The sequence below is a fragment of the Pogoniulus pusillus genome, chromosome 13, assembly GCF_015220805.1.
Source record: "Pogoniulus pusillus isolate bPogPus1 chromosome 13, bPogPus1.pri, whole genome shotgun sequence".
NCBI classification, from domain to species: domain Eukaryota; kingdom Metazoa; phylum Chordata; class Aves; order Piciformes; family Lybiidae; genus Pogoniulus; species Pogoniulus pusillus.
The window spans coordinates 32293299-32304286 of record NC_087276.1 but is presented as its reverse complement, the minus strand read 5'-3'; the positions used below and the strand labels follow the sequence as shown (position 1 = coordinate 32304286).

The window sequence follows — 10988 nt, the reverse complement described above, 5'->3', positions numbered from 1 at the left end:
TGTTCGTGCGCGGGCGGCTGGAGGAGAAATCCCTGGTCTTTAAGGAGAAGCTGTCCTCTTTGGGGCAGTCTTGAAAATTCCTTCTTGTGGTTGTAGAGGTGGAGTTCTTTGTGAATTTGGAGCGTGGGCGTGTTTGTTTCTAAAGTGTTCTTTTATGATAATGTACTAATAACCTCGCAGTCGCCGGAGGAGGGGTTTTCTGCGACGTTAACGTGTGACAGGTGCTAGGCAGCGACATGACAGGGCATGTTTTCTGCCAGAGACTGACTCCGCTTCTGGCGTCTCTGCCCGGGCCCGCCCCGCCCGGCTTCGCGTCCTTCGCAGGCCCTGTCTCGGCCTCGCCGCCGGCGCTGCCGATGGCTCTGCGGGCGGTGCCGCCGCCGCCGGGCGCCGAGCTGCGCTGCTTTCCCAGCGCCCCGTGCGGCGCGGCGACGCCCGGCGCGGCCCTGAGGAGGAGGCGCGGACCCGCTGCGGCCTCCGCGCCCGGCTGCTCCCCGAGATGCCGCTGCTGGTTAACGGTGAGCGGATCGACCTGACCCGGCCCACAGGAGACGTGATCCGTGCCTACCCGCACCTCGAGGTGAGGAGGCGGCGGCGCGGAGGAGCAGCGGCGGGGCCGGGGTACCGGGCAGAAAACCCGGCTCCTCGGCCGGGCGAAATGGGTGGCGGCGTTGGGCAGCCCCAACAGGCTAAGGCTGGCCGGGCCGAGGCGGAGGCCGCGGAAGCAGCCCCGGGCAGGAGCGGCCTAGCGCTGAGATGTCCCGGCTCCACCGCTTCCCCGCGCTGCCGGAGCGGGAAGACACGGACTGACTGGAAGTATGGAATGCGGTGTCCCCGGCGGAGATCCGCGGTGAATGCCCGGAGGCGGGGAACTGGGGTTGCTGTGGGAGCTCTGCGTGCGGCCGGGCCCGGCTGTCCGCTGTTGTGCGAAACAACACACACGGACGACGAGAGACAGTAACTTTTATGAGGCTATTGACCTCGCTTTCAGTACATAAATGGTGTGATTCTAAGGGTGGACTCTGAGCCAGGAACTGCCCAGCAGAGCTGATTGAGGGAACATTTCTCATGAGAAATTATTCTTTATTGAAGCCGAGGGCCTTCTTCAGAAAATTAGTGCAAAAGTGATAAAACTGTAAGGTGGTTTTTGAGCCCCGGGATGAAGGCTGTCGGCCTGCTCAGCAAGTCTGAGACAGCCCTGGAGCAGCCATGGCCGGCCCGGGAATCTGGATGTGCTGCGAGCTAAGAAATCACAGTGTTTTGAGAAGGGCTAAGTAAATACGCTGGGTTGTAGCAGCAGAAACCCCGAAACGTTTACATTTCAAAAGTTTCCTGCCCTAATTAAACTTTCAAGATCAGCTCTTGGAAGTCTTGTTGTGTGGTGTAATCTTTGTCAAACGTTGTTGCTGTTTGTTACACCTCCATTTTGTCACCTCTAAACCAGGGAGAAGGCTTTTAGGTGTTTAACGATTGTTAGATGGGCGTCAGGAAGGCAAAACATAACCAAAATTCAGAATGCTCTGTAATACAAACCATGGATGTTTCTGATCTGTATCCCTTTGCTTTTCAGAGGTGATGGTTCTATCAAGTAATGGATACACATGAGAATTCAGCCACTGTAGTCTCTGTTATAATTTGTCTTTAGGCAAAGGCAAAACTTCTGAGAAGTCAGCCTGCTCAAGTTGTGGAACCCAAAGGTCTTCTCTATGTCCAGCAGAGAGAGTTTGCAGTGACTACCCCTAAAGATGGTATGTAGGAACATAAATGTTTTTTTTTTCTTCTTCCTCTGAAGCAGGGATTGAGACCAGAGTTCTTAGTGTTTTTCTCCTTCAAAATAGGTTCTGTTTCCATTCTTGGATCAGATGATGCAACTACCTGCCACATAGTTGTGCTCCGAGACACAGGTATCTTTAAAGGACATCCAGAAGAAAACCTGTACCTCTGAAGCAATGAATCAGTGTTGCTTTTTGCTGCATCTGTGAAATAAATTGTACTTGCATTTACATAAATCCACATCTCAAAAAGTCACACGTTCTGGCAACTAAAGGAGTTATTTAAAGGGCAACATTCTCACTGTCAAAGGTTCCGCATTCTGGTTGCTTAATGAGTAGAGATCCTGAATTTGACCTGCTGCTGTCACCAGCAGGTAGCAGCAGTTGCAGGCCTTGGCTGTGTTTGGCAGTTTGGTGCTGCAGGGTTTGGCAGTAACAGAGGTAGGATTTCTGAGGAGATTGTCACTATGTGTTGGCATTTCTGACATCGCCTGGTCATGGGTAAGAGGGCACTTGTGCCTCTCACATGAGTCCTGATTTTACAGTGGGGCACTAAGTGGCTATTGTCTCCTTCAGTCAGCCGCTGCTTTGTTGAGAGGAGCTGAGCTGGTGGTGGATGTAGCTGTTACGCCACTTTTGCAGTGTGAGCTGTTAGGTGTTTCAGTTAGAATACCTAACGGCCTCCCACGTGTCATCAGCTGTCTTCTCACGTCTTCCTCAGGCAGCGGAGCTACCTGCTTGACACATTGTGATGGATCGGACACAGAAGCCGAGGTGTCACTCATCATGAGTTCAGTAAAATCCTTCTCTAGCGCTGCAGGATATGGCAGGTCAGCTCTGCTCTTACTTCTTGTGTGCTGTGTTTCATAGAAGTTACTGCAGTTTGCAAAGCAGGGAAGTTCCATGCGACAGTACGGGGTTCAGGCAAGGTAACTGCAGGAAATCGCTGCTGATCAGGAACCACGTGTCTAGTGAAACCAGTTTCCTCCGTGATGACTTTGAGAGTATTTTTAGCAGGGGCTTAAAGTGCAGTTCCACTCTGAAGAGCGTCTGCAAAATGCTGTGATGATGAAGTTTTGTGTTTGCACTTTCCCAGTTAACTTTTGTTTCAGATGTGAGATTTCTTCTAAAGAACTGGGTTGGGTTTATGGTATATTTTTCCTTCCAGATTGTTGGTCTTGTCAGTTCCCTTGGGAATCTGAGAATCCATTTGGGCTTTTTCTAAGTCTCACTTTAAAAAAAAAAAGATGAAGTGGGGACAGGTCAGAAGAGAAAAAGCTCTGAGATGGAGTTTGGCAGGGTTCTTTATGAGTGTGGAGGTTTTTGCCCCTGTAGTTTGAGAACAAAAACTCAATTAAGATGTGGTGTCCAAAAGTTCATGATTTCTTAGCCCTTTTCAGAGGCTTAACAGATTTGTTAGATGCTTCTCAGAGAGGAACCCTGCTTTGTGGTCCAGAATAGTTGTGAGGAGGTCTCAGAGGCAAAAATCTTCATGTTCAATTAACCCTGTATTTGGAACTGAAAGGTGGCTACTAAGTTCAGTCCAGACTAGAGGTGCTGATTATCAGAGATACCACTGGGTTAGAGAAAATTGCATGCAAGTTGCCAATGTGTGCTGTTCCCTGGGTGGTCCCTGCAGCCTTCAGAATGGAATTGCCATGACTTGCTATGCAATACCAGCCAGCGTGGTGCATGCGACTGTAAGTGAGGCTTCTCTAATGATTGCTTTGCAGTGTGGGCTGGGGATGATTTTGTAAACCTGTTCATTTTGGGATGTCTTTTTAATTTCCTGTTGTTCCATCTCTGTTAGGCTGGAAGTGCACCTAGTTGGAGGTTTCAATGATGATAGGCAGTTATCACAAAAACTTACTAATCAGCTTCTTAGTAAGTTCACGTTTTTTCCACTCTCATGTCCAAAACATTAAGTAGTTCTGACTGGCTTTGGGTGAAGTTTGTAATCCGAGCCCCCTCTCAAGTAATGGACAGAAATCTACATTTGTTTTGAAGGGTGATTTCTCTACCTTAGAACTTGGTGTGGAGACGGGCTGGACCTCTGAGGCTTGCATATGGCCAGCGTGTGGGGGTGGAGGCCCTAAGCTTGTAATTTCTTCTAATGTCTACTCAGGTGCAGAACCAGGGTGCAGTTCAGGTGGGCTTGATTCCTGGCTCTGCTGCTGCTGTGCACCTGATCTTGCTCAAGCGTTGCCACTGAATAAATCTATACATCTGTGACTGTTAGTTAATATTGGTGTGATGGTGTAACACTTAATTATTGTTTGGAATGGTCTGATGAAAGATGTTACATCTGCTTGTAAAATCTATAGTCCAGAGATGTGGTTGTGGTGCTTTACAAATGTAAGGTGCCAGCCATCTGACCTCCAGGTGCTCCAGTTTGTCTTAGGTGCTTTCTGAGGGTGGAGGGGCCTTGGCCCTGCTTTATGGGGAAGGGGCAGGGATGGGGGCATAGGTCAGGACTGGAGGGAAGTGACCAAGGGGATAACTAAGAGGGAAAAACAAACTGGTGAAGGACCCAGGATGCACCCTTGTGCCCATTACACTTGCTGACTCCCACCGTGTTGTATGTGGTATGGGAGTTCTGTACAGAATAAAGTGTTTGGATAACTCTTTTTTCCCTAATCTTCTGCTTTCTGATACGTGTTTCATGCATCAAGTTTAGAGTTTGAAACAATAACACTGTACTGCTATTAGAACTTTGATACTTTGATCAAAAGGCAAGTTCTAGTGTGTGGGATGAGGAGAAGCAGAATTCATTTACAGCTAATGAAAGGCTGGGTGCCCTCACTATGTATGTGACATTCTAGGAAAAGACATTTAAACGTGAGCTGGTCATGCATAGTGAACTAAAGCAGTGCTGATGTGGTGCCTGAGCTAAACCAGTGCCAATAAAATGAGTACGTGGCAGAACACTTGCAGCATGATTCTGCTGTTACAAGTGGCTGCTCCCTGTACATCATTGTCATGTTTGTTAGCTGTGGCTTTAATTTTAAACAAGTTACTTTGGAGCAAATCTGCAAAACGCTTTTTACTCGGTTGCCTTGTCTAGATCAGTGGGGTAGGGATCTGTTCTGCAGTGCCCAGCACTGGCAATGCCCCCTCACCTAGGTACAGCACCTGCTTTGCCACCAGTCACTCTTACACATTGCTGCTGTCGTTGTTGCTGTAGGAGCATTTGATCTCCAGCCAGATGATGTTCATTTAGTGACTTTCTGCGTAACAGGTAAGAAGACGTTTCCATGGCTTTTGCAGTATGGAAGTGCAGGGGGCTTGTCACGCTTTGTTCCATCTGTTCTGTAAGAAAGAGCAGTACAAGTCCTCCAGAACAATTTAGCATTTCAGTTTCATTGCCAGCAGTGTGTGCATGGTGATGTCAAGATAATGCCACAAGGATTCCTTCCTTAGCAAGTGCTGCTGAAATGCAGTGGTAGCAGAACCACCTGTGATCATGACCAGGTTATTTTGCTACTTTTGTCCAGCGGAAGGAGGCTGTGTGTCTGTGGACATTTGTAAGAGGCAGCTGAGAGAGGCACTTGGAGACCTCTGACCTGCTGGGTTGTCAGACTTGCCTCCCCACAGGGCCTGGTGAATCCATAAACTCCATCAGCTCACAGCATGTGGTGTCAGGGAACAGAGGCAGCAGTTTCCCTTTCTTCACATCACCTGTAGGTCATATTTCTGTGATCTGTGCATTTCAGTGCTGTTGATGACTGACATCTTGGAAGCCTGCCACCACCGCACAGACATCTTCAGTGCTGGGGTTTACCTGTATGTTGCCTGTGCTAAGTGGAGCAACAGTTGGCTGTAGCTGGCCATGCTTAGGTGATGAAGAGTTGTGCCCTGGGCTCCAAGTGTGTTACTGACCTGCACCACCTTCATCATAGTTCTTTAGGCTTCTTTCTTGGTTTCTTTCTGTCTTTACACAAAGCTTTGTGTTAGGAGGGAAGAGCAGATCTAAATGAATGTTGTTCAGAAGAACAATCGAGAGATGTGTGAGGTGACTTCTTTTCCTTACAGAGCTGAATGACAGAGAAGAAAAGGATGTTCACTTTCCAATCATTTATGGAATTGGTGAGCTAAATTCAAATTACTGTTGTAACTGGATTGCTTCTTAGATTCCAGTAATAAATGGGCTGCTTACAGTAACAAGGTAAAAGGCTGTCCCATAAGACAGATATGGCTGCTGGAAGGGTCCTTCTGATACCGCGTCTGGAGAAATGCACAGGTGGCAGAGGCTGCATGCAAATACAAACATTTTTCCACTTAAATGTGGTTATGATTTTTCAGTACCAGGATACTGTTCTAACATTTGGGTTAGGATCCAACCCTCTTTTCCTTGTGCATTTGTAGTTTTTCTAAGTAGTTTAATATCTCTAAAAATGTTCTTCTGGAATATCGAAATGCTTACAAAGCAAAGTAAGTACAAATAAGTTATCATGGGGGCTGTGGTACTGAGAAATACAGGACTAGTATTTGATGGGTTCTAAAGTTCCTGCAACATAGTTGTGTAGTCGTTTTTAGACTAAGTGTCTATAGGAACTAATTGGTGCTGTATTTAAAATCTTCCTACCAGCTGTGAACGTTAAAACAGCAGAGATCTTCCCTGCAACCTTCCCAGAAAAAGGGCCGGATGAGGATTTGCGCTCAGCCCATGTTTTAACAGGAGCACCGGTGAGTAGGAGCAACAGGAGGAAAGGGGCTTCTGCCAGAGGGGGAGAGCAGCTGGGGGTGATGAAATGCCTGAAGTTAGAGGAAGAAATACTCTGCTTGTGTCCTGTCAGTAATGAAACGAATGAGAAGGAACAGAAGAAAAGGATGTCGATGGAGATGAAGCCAGTGCCCCGGGGTAAGCCTGGCTTGGAAGCACAGCTCCCTGGTATGCCACTCCTGCTAGTAGGCTGAAGATAAGCCAGCAGTGTGCCCAGGTGGCCAAGAGAGCCAATGGCATCCTGGCCTGCATCAGGAACAGTGTGGCCAGTAGGACAAGGGAGGTTATTCTTCCCCTCCACTCAGCACTGGTCAGGCCACACCTTGAGTGCTGTGTCCACTTCTGGGCCCCTCAATTCAAGAGAGATGTTGAGGTGCTGGAACGTGTCCAGAGAAGGACAACAAAGCTGGTGAAGGGCCTGGAACACAAACCCTATGAGGAGAGGCTGAGGGAGCTGGGCTTGTTTAGCCTGGAGAAGAGGAGGCTCAGGGGTGACCTCATTGCTGTCTACAACTACCTGAAGGGAGGTTGTAGCCAGGTCGGGGGTGGCCTCTTCTCCCAGGCAACCAGCAACAGAACAAGGGGACACAGTCTCAAGTTGTGCCGGGGTAGATATACACTGGATGTTAGGAGGAAGTTCTTCACAGAGAAAGTGATTGGCATTGGAATGGGCTGCCCAGGGAGGTGGTGGAGTCACCGTCCCTTGAGGTCTTCAAGCAAAGCCTGGATGAGGCACTTAGTGCCATGGTCTGGTTGACTGGATAGGGCTGGGTGCTAGGTTGGACTGGATGATCTTGGAGGTCTCTTCCAACCTTGGTTGATTCTATGATTCTATGATAAGAAGGGTTGGAAGGAGGACATGAGAAATTGCAGACCTGTCAGCCATGGAAGATAATAGAGCAGATCATCTTAAATACAATCACAGGACACCTACAGGATGTCCAAAGGATCAGACCCAGCTACATGGGTTTATGAGAGGCAGGTTCTATTTGACCAACCTCATCTCTTTTTATGACCAGGTGACCCACCTGGTGGATGTGGGAAAGGCTGTGGATGTAGTCTACCTGGACTTCAGCAAGGCCTTTGACACTATCTGCCATAGCAAACTCCTGGCCAAGCTGGCAGCTCGTGGCTTGGACAGGGGCACTATGTGCTGGGTCAAGAACTGGCTGGATGGTTGGTCCGAGAGAGTGGTGGTGAATGGTGCCACATCCAGTTGGCAGCTGTCACTAGTGGTGTACCCCAAGGATCAGTGCTGGGCCCAGTCCTGTTTAATATCTCCATTGATGATCTGGATGAGAGGATTGAGTCCTCCATCAGTAAGTTTGCAAACACCACCAAGTTGGGAGCAAGTGTTGATCTGTTGGAGGGCAGGAGGGCTCTGCAGAGGGACCTAGATAGGCATTGGAACAGGCTGCCCTGGGGAGGTGGTGGATGAGGCACTTAGTGCCATGGTTTAGTTAGAGGTGTTAGGTTGGAATCAATGATCTCAAAGGTGTTTTCCAACCTGATTAATTCTGTGATTCTGTGATAATTTATGTCGAGAGATTCAGGCCAGGGGCATAATCCCAGCTGTTTCTTTCAGTTCTGGGGTTGCTGTTACAGTTTAATGTCTTGTTTGTAAGAGTAATTGGATAATTTTAGTGCAACAGGAATGAAGTGGGGCTGAGAAGGCACAGAGCTTGTCTAAGACAGAAGCTGCAGCTTAAGGCTTTCTAAATGAAGTCAATTTGCAGTGTCATTTATCTGTGTAAGCACTGGCTGTTGCCTAAGGCTGCTGCCTGTGTTGTTACAGCTGACCAACATTTATGATGCAAAGATGGAACAACTCCATATTGGGCCTTACTTCTGGACGCCTTTCCCACATGTGGATTTCTGGTTAGAACAAGATGATCATCAGATTTTACAGGTACCTGAGAGAGTTTTTTTTCTCCTAGTGGAGCGGAGAGAGGAGGATGTCTGTCAAAACTTCTCTCAGTGTACTGCTGGGGAGGGTGGGAAAGATTATTAGAAGGCAGAGTGTTTGAGAATGTTGTGCTTCGCACATCAAGCAGCTCTTGCTACCATCTTGTTTTTCAGAACCTCTCCACCTCACCCCTGGCAGAGCCACCTCACTTTGTCTCTCACATCAGATCTACATTAACGTTTTTAAAGGAACATCCCTTTCCCTCTCGCTCCCTGTTCCCCAACAGGAAACCTCGCCTCTACAAAAAAAATGGAGAAGGGTTGTGGGAACAGGTTTGTCCTGGTAAGATCTAACCTGGAACCCAACACCACCCCTGCTTTAGGGCAGCAGCGTCTTGGAAGATGAGGGAGTTGTTGCAAAAAGCGAGTTGCATTGTTCCTATGCTTTTCAAAATAAAGTATTTTGCAGAAGTAACTTGCTTGTTCTGCATTACTGCTGTGGGACACTGCCACTTCAAAGCAGGAACTGGGCTTTGTTCTGTGCTCTGTTGCAGTGCTGTGATGGGCACAGAGGAAGAGAGGTGAGGTGCTGAGAGGGGAAGTCAGGATATTGCCATGCACTTCACTACAGGATTTTCCACACAAGGTGAAAGGGAGATGCATACACTTAAAGCTTACTGAAATGTTGGGAGGTGTTCTTCAAGAATAACTGATTCCCAAAGCAGTAATTTGAAGAATCTTTATTGAAACATTCAGATAGTATCTAAAGAATGAAGCTCGTTCCAACAAAACTTCTGGTTTAACACTTCCAAATATAAAAACATTAAAAATTAATTATTGTGGTGGTAACTTTATCTCCACCAACTGACTCTTATTAACATATTTCATTGCACCAAAGAAGCCAACCAGGAAGACTACTTCAGCTTAATTGTTTTTGCACTTTAGAAAAAAAATTGCACTGCTGATTTAGAGCAAAAATAACCTTGGTCATGGCACCCCGGCCCCACAGGATTTAGAAGCTGGAAGTCAAATCAGGTGACAGCACAATTCAACCCCTACCCCAAATTTTCAGATGATCAAGCTTTGCTAGCACTACACCTGCTGTTAATTTCTGTCTTCTGGGGGGAGGTAGGAACCAAAACCCAAACCAAAGGAAGCAGAGTCCAGTACTTGTGTCCAGGTCTACAGCGAGGGGGTGGTTTTCCCTCATGCAAGCTTTTCAGAAAGGTCTTTTTTTTTCTACAAAAGGCTCCAAAAATTTGCAGCAGAGTGATTAAAAATATTTGGGACTGGGGAGGCTTCTAGCTTAGTTTTGGAGTTATCTATTGCATTGCTTTGTCCTGGACACTATGGAGTTGTGCTGCAGTGTAATAACCTGTATCATTTCCCTGACTGTGCCATAGGTAAGTTACTGATATGCAAGAAGTGTATGTTGAAACCATCACAAATGCCTTGTTTTGTCGAGCTTTACTACAACTACCTTTAAAAATGCACAAGAGAAGGACCTTCAGTTAGTTACGCTACATAAACGTGTTCAGTAGTGTTTGGTTCATAAGGGCCGTGCAAAGGAAGGTGCCAGGGCCTTGGTGCTCTCCAGTGGCAGAAGCAGGAAGCCTTCTTGGCATGCGGGGACACCACTGCTGTCTAAAAGGCTGAAGCATCCCAGTCCCCTCAGCTGAATGGGGCACATGCAAGAGCAGAACAGATGAGTGATGGTGGCGTGACTCCTATATACATAGGCATGGGTTCCTAGTGCTGAACACACCACAGCCGTTTGGCAAGGTCCTAAGTAAGGGTGAAAAAAGCGCAGCAGAAGAGAGATAGTGTCACTTCAGGAGAGGTTTGGCAGGAGGCTTAACTCGCCTCTATGTATTAAAAAGGTGAATAATTGGCAGTTGATTATTTTTTAAAGTGTATTAACATAAGATCACTTTACAATTACTGGGTGCAGCTGTATTCTTAATCTTGTGTATGGCTGATCGGCTCATTAGCAACTCTTACCATGCTTGGATTCCTACAGCAGGATAACTGCCAGTTGTGCTGACAATGCTGATGAAATTGCACTGGTACTTTGGTGACGGGCAGGCAGAGGAGTAAGGGAACTGTAACAAGGTAAGACAAAGGTCTGTCCCATAAGGGGGAGTTTATATTTGTGCAAAACCCCCAGGTTACAGCAGGCATTACTGTACCAGCATATGGCACTCTTCACGTTTGAAATGCATCGTTAATACCTGGCCTCCTGGGCACAGGTCTCCTCTGCCAGCTCTGCGATCTGCAGTCTGGATTTTATCTTTGACTTTCTCGTTCCTCTGCCATCATGCAGCCATATGGCGATTTGTCACTGTGAATGTCCTCAGTGTCTGTTTCTGTTGCCTGTGCCACCTCCTTCTGCTCCTCTGTTTTTTCTGTCTCCAGAGGTTCAGGGGATAGAGTTGGGGGTCTCTGATCCAGCTCATCACAGTGGCTGACTGAACTGGTCTCACTGAAAGCATCAGAACTTCTTAGAGACCTTTTAAATATTTTCTGACCTGTGAAGTGTTTGAAGAGCACTGCATCAGTGAAGGCAGCAATTACAGAACACAGCAAGC

The 10988-nt window shown here is 47.4% G+C and overlaps 2 protein-coding genes across 5 annotated transcripts in view; one reads left to right on the top strand and one right to left on the bottom strand.

Moving 5' to 3' along the window:
- Nucleotides 1-221: 221 nt before the first annotated feature.
- On the top strand, nucleotides 222-8875 carry NTAN1 (N-terminal asparagine amidase). Of its 3 annotated transcripts, none has more exons than XM_064153913.1 (10): nucleotides 420-580; nucleotides 1646-1748; nucleotides 1839-1904; nucleotides 2494-2602; nucleotides 3583-3656; nucleotides 4957-5010; nucleotides 5805-5858; nucleotides 6361-6458; nucleotides 8291-8404; nucleotides 8575-8875. In XM_064153913.1, exons 1-10 carry the CDS (start codon nucleotides 500-502, stop codon nucleotides 8752-8754), a joined length of 933 nt encoding a protein of 310 aa, XP_064009983.1. In that variant the 5' UTR covers nucleotides 420-499; the 3' UTR covers nucleotides 8755-8875. The 3 variants fall into 3 exon arrangements, with proteins under 3 accessions (XP_064009981.1, XP_064009983.1, XP_064009980.1); XM_064153910.1 differs by having other exon boundaries at nucleotides 439-518; XM_064153911.1 differs by lacking the exons at nucleotides 2494-2602; nucleotides 3583-3656 and having other exon boundaries at nucleotides 222-518.
- Nucleotides 8876-9125: 250 nt separating this feature from the next.
- Nucleotides 9126-10988, bottom strand: part of PDXDC1 (pyridoxal dependent decarboxylase domain containing 1) — a 29328-nt gene continuing 27465 nt past the window's right edge. For both annotated transcript variants that reach the window (XM_064153907.1, XM_064153908.1), the window contains exon 23: nucleotides 9126-10928. In XM_064153907.1, the coding sequence (XP_064009977.1) occupies nucleotides 10687-10928 (242 nt within the window). In that variant the 3' untranslated portion in view covers nucleotides 9126-10686. The remainder of the gene's footprint in view (nucleotides 10929-10988) is intronic.

Bases quoted from the DNA above. Each gene is read 5' to 3' on its own strand.
- NTAN1 (XM_064153911.1), top strand. From the start codon at position 237: ATGACAGGGCATGTTTTCTGCCAGAGACTGACTCCGCTTCTGGCGTCT. The intron at 1,749-1,838 runs GTATGTAGGAAC...CCTTCAAAATAG, and splicing joins AGTGACTACCCCTAAAGATG to GTTCTGTTTCCATTCTTGGA. The intron at 6,459-8,290 runs GTGAGTAGGAGC...GTGTTGTTACAG, and splicing joins ATGTTTTAACAGGAGCACCG to CTGACCAACATTTATGATGC.